The sequence below is a fragment of the Histoplasma capsulatum genome, genomic scaffold (assembly GCF_000149585.1).
Source record: "Histoplasma capsulatum NAm1 scaffold_5 genomic scaffold, whole genome shotgun sequence".
NCBI lineage: Eukaryota > Fungi > Ascomycota > Eurotiomycetes > Onygenales > Ajellomycetaceae > Histoplasma > Histoplasma mississippiense.
In genome coordinates, this window is record NW_001813978.1 from 2,661,309 (window position 1) to 2,665,102 (window position 3,794).

The window sequence follows — 3,794 nt, forward strand, 5'->3', positions numbered from 1 at the left end:
CGAAACTGTGGTGTTGGGCAGCCAGGGAGTTGTGAATGGATGAAACGTTCGGGGCGGAGGGGTTGCTCCCGAGACGGTGATGATGAGGTCGAAGACAACTTTCCAGATATCGACATTGGTCCGCATTTGGATTTTAAGTCGTACTAGTGTGCGGTAGTGTTCGTAGCTGAAGTCGCCATCTTGAAGGCAGGTGAACAATCTTGACAGCTCAGATGCCCACATTTTATTGCTTGCTGGAAACGAAGGTTGAATGCGGCTTCCTCCCCCATCAAGGTGGTGAGAAGCTTTGATATTGCCCTTTGGCAGATTGCATCTTGAGGGTCAGTGGTAGCATTATATGCTTGTTCTGCCTCTTGAAGTAGATCTTGTAATCGGTATAGTGAGTCGCTTAGAGGATGGTTTGCGATGATATCGCAATCGTGGTCCGAAAGCTCAGCCATATATGATGAATGAGAAGCAAACTGCAGAATTGTTAGCAAGTTATGATGTATGATATCTGCGAGAGAAGATAGCTCGCTGGGAACGAATGCTGGTATATATAATCAAAGGCAGGATTATGGCCAAAGGGTTGATCCGGCTTGGCTTTGATGAAGTACGTGAATGAAAGAACGAATACGGAGTAGAGCCGCCGAGCAATGAACTGGGTGGAGATTAATCTTTATTCGATCGCGACAAGAATCAGCGCGAACAAAATAGGGGGATTGAAATCGTGTTTGAGAACATCGGCTATTCCCATTTAGAATTAATGTACAGATGTAGGCCAACCTTGGAAACCAAAACGTTGTGTTGCAGATGCGGTTAGAGTCATGGTCCGACATGAGCCAATGATAACGCAAAGCACAACAGTTGGTCAACCAGCTGTACGGAGTAGGGCGAGAGGCAGCAAGCGAATCATGATTGGAAGATCCCCATCTCCCCTTACTACCTCTGTCCTCTCCTTCGCTTCTATGTGAATTGGTTAGAGGATGGTTCTTGATAATGTTGCGATCTTCTTGTGAAAGTCCCGCCACTTTGATGGTAATTGCAAAGAGAGGGAGAGTTACAGCGTGGTATGCTAATTTTACCACCAAACATTTTCTTGGCCAAAACAAATGACTAAGCATGGAGCTTAATTGATTTTTGATTTGATTGGTTTATTCATTTCCACTGACCCTCCCTATTCGGGTTATCTTTGGACGTCTTCAATTACACGTACGAGCTTACTGCCTCCCCAACACAAAGGAAAATATATAAAACGCAGTCCGAAAGCACTGGTATTCGCTCTCTTGGCGCAGGGCCTCCTTTGGATATTTCCAACCAGGGTCAGTGACCGCAAGATTGCCACTTTTTGGCCCCGCGATCGAAAGCGCAGCCTGGTCACCCTACATACCCAATAGTATAGGGGCCATTTTACTCTTAAATGCGGGCATTCTTATCATTCAAAAGATATGATAATTTTTACTGTACTGTACAGTACACTCTAGGAAATTCTCCGAGTTCAGTCTGGATTCATATTGAGGTCAGCTCAGAAAGAGCCAATTTTGCATTTACCATCTTATGCTATTAATGGAACTATTCAAAACAATGCAGGAGCGAATGAACATGAGTAACGCACCTTGATTTTGATGGCGGGCCATGATGACAGGAAGGAGGAGGGGGGTAGGAGGTGGTTTTAAGTTGCTGTAGAACAGAGGATTGTGTTGACACTGTGGGACCCTTTGAGCGGGAAGAGTACATTAAACATTACATTAAGCTACATTACATTACATTACATTACATTGCACCACATTACAATACACATTAAACTAAACGCAGACATATGTCTCCCTTCATTGCTACAGGTTCTGGCGCCCAAACCCTTTTAGTGCTTCAAGAGCCCAGAATGAGTGCCCACAAGATCGAACGTGCATATTTGCGGCGTATGGTGCAATACACCTCGCAGCTCCAGGTCCATTTACCCTGCATCTGGATATGCGGGGACGGTGGACGGATGCCCAGTGCAACACCATATAAGGAGACACTATTCCCTCCAAATCCTGAGGCAATGAACGGCTCGAGAAATTCGAGCTCTGCAAACATCAACCCAATTGAAGAACACTTGTGTATCAAGCTCTCCAAACCCATCGCACATAAGACCATCTGTTTAGAAAACCAAACCACGTCTCCTATTCCAGGATGGACGCATTCAACAGTGCAGGTTCTCTGCCAATCCACACTGCCCCGTCTCATATCTCTATTATGGATGTCTTCTTCCCCGGCTTCACCGGCATCTCTGCATCCATGCAACAGCTCCTGGCTGGCAACCTGAACAGCTATGCTCACCTGGTGTGCATGGGCGGGATGTTCCTGTTTTTGGGTAGATATGCGTACCGCTACATGACGGAATTGGTGGAGGCCTATTTCAGTTCGTGACTCTCCCCGTAGTGATAGCTCTTTCTAACCATCGAAAGCTTCGACCGTCCACGTCTCCTACTACAATGAAGCGCACGATATGCTTATCGCCTGGGTATCCACGCAGCCCTTCGCCCATAAGGCTCGCTCCTCTCTCGTCAGCATCGACGGCATGCAAAGAAGAGCATATGCTGATGGTCTCTCAAAAGAGTACAAGAAGAAACCATTGCGCTTTTCACCTTGGAATGGATCATTCTTCTTCGTGTACAAGAAGCATCTGCTCCGGTTCCAGTGCATGGCAAAAGACACCAAGGAAGAGATCTCCATTTCCTGCATCGGCGGATCGTCGCAAATCCTTAGAGAACTCCTTAGTGATTGCCGAGCCAAGTATCTAAAACTTATCCAGAAAAAGACTGTAGTCTTTGAGCATAATGATGGTGAATGGAGGAAGGCGAAGGCAAGAGACATCAGACCAATTTCGACAGTCATCATGGATGAGGACGAGAAAAAGGCCGTGCTGAAAGATATCGACGATTTCCTGGACGAGCGAGCTCGGGGCTGGTATTCAAAGCGCGGGATTCCCTATCGAAGAGGGTTCCTGCTGTATGGGCCTCCTGGCACCGGGAAGTCCAGTTTCAGCTTATCTGTCGCCGGGCGTTCTGAGCTGGATATCTATGTACTTAATCTTTCGAGCATCGACGACAGCCGCCTGAACAGTTTGTTTGCCCAGCTTCCCCCGCATTGTGTCATTCTCTTAGAAGATATCGATGCTGCTAGTACGAGGCGAACGGGAGACAGTGAAACGACAGAAAACGCCGGCCAGGCCGCGGTACGCCCCTCGCAGAAAAGCAAGTCTCAGGGAAATGTATCTCTGTCCGCTCTTCTTAATGCCCTGGATGGTGTATCTTCGCAGGAAGGTCGATTGCTGATTATGACGACAAATCACATCGAGCGTCTGGATGACGCGCTCATCCGCCCTGGCCGCGTGGATAGAAAGGTTTTGTTTCAGCTCGCTGATAAGAAGATGAGTTCTCGTCTTTTCTGTACGGTTTTCAAGGAGTCGGATGAGGATGACAGCAAGCCAAAAAAGAAGATCGATGATGAAACAATTGAGCGGCCAGATGAGGATCGCCGCAGCCCAGAAAAGAAGATCTATGACGAAACAATTGACGAACTTGCGGGTGCCTTTGCCGCCAAGGTTCCGGACCAGGTATTCAGCCCAGCTGAGATCCTGCTATCGTTCCTGCTTGAACACAAGCAGTCGCCTACCGATGCAGTGGCTGAAGTGGAGAATTGGGTTGCTAAAGCCAGTAAGGAAAGGGGAAAGGTGAATAATTATGCCAGGGCACGTGCAATTCTCAACCCCACAGACTCTTTCGAGGACCTTACAGAGAGCACCCAGGCGCACAACGTGTGATCCACCG

At 47.8% G+C, this 3,794-nt stretch overlaps 1 protein-coding gene across 1 annotated transcript; it reads left to right on the forward strand.

Annotated features, from left to right (window-relative positions):
• Positions 1-2,154: 2,154 nt before the first annotated feature.
• On the forward strand, positions 2,155-3,787 carry HCAG_05640 (predicted protein; the record flags this gene model as incomplete). The annotated part of the gene is made up of 2 exons (XM_001540123.1): positions 2,155-2,383; positions 2,430-3,787. The coding sequence occupies 2 exons, from the start codon at positions 2,155-2,157 to the stop codon at positions 3,785-3,787; spliced, it is 1,587 nt and encodes a 528-aa protein (XP_001540173.1).
• Between the last annotated feature and the right edge of the window lie 7 nt (positions 3,788-3,794).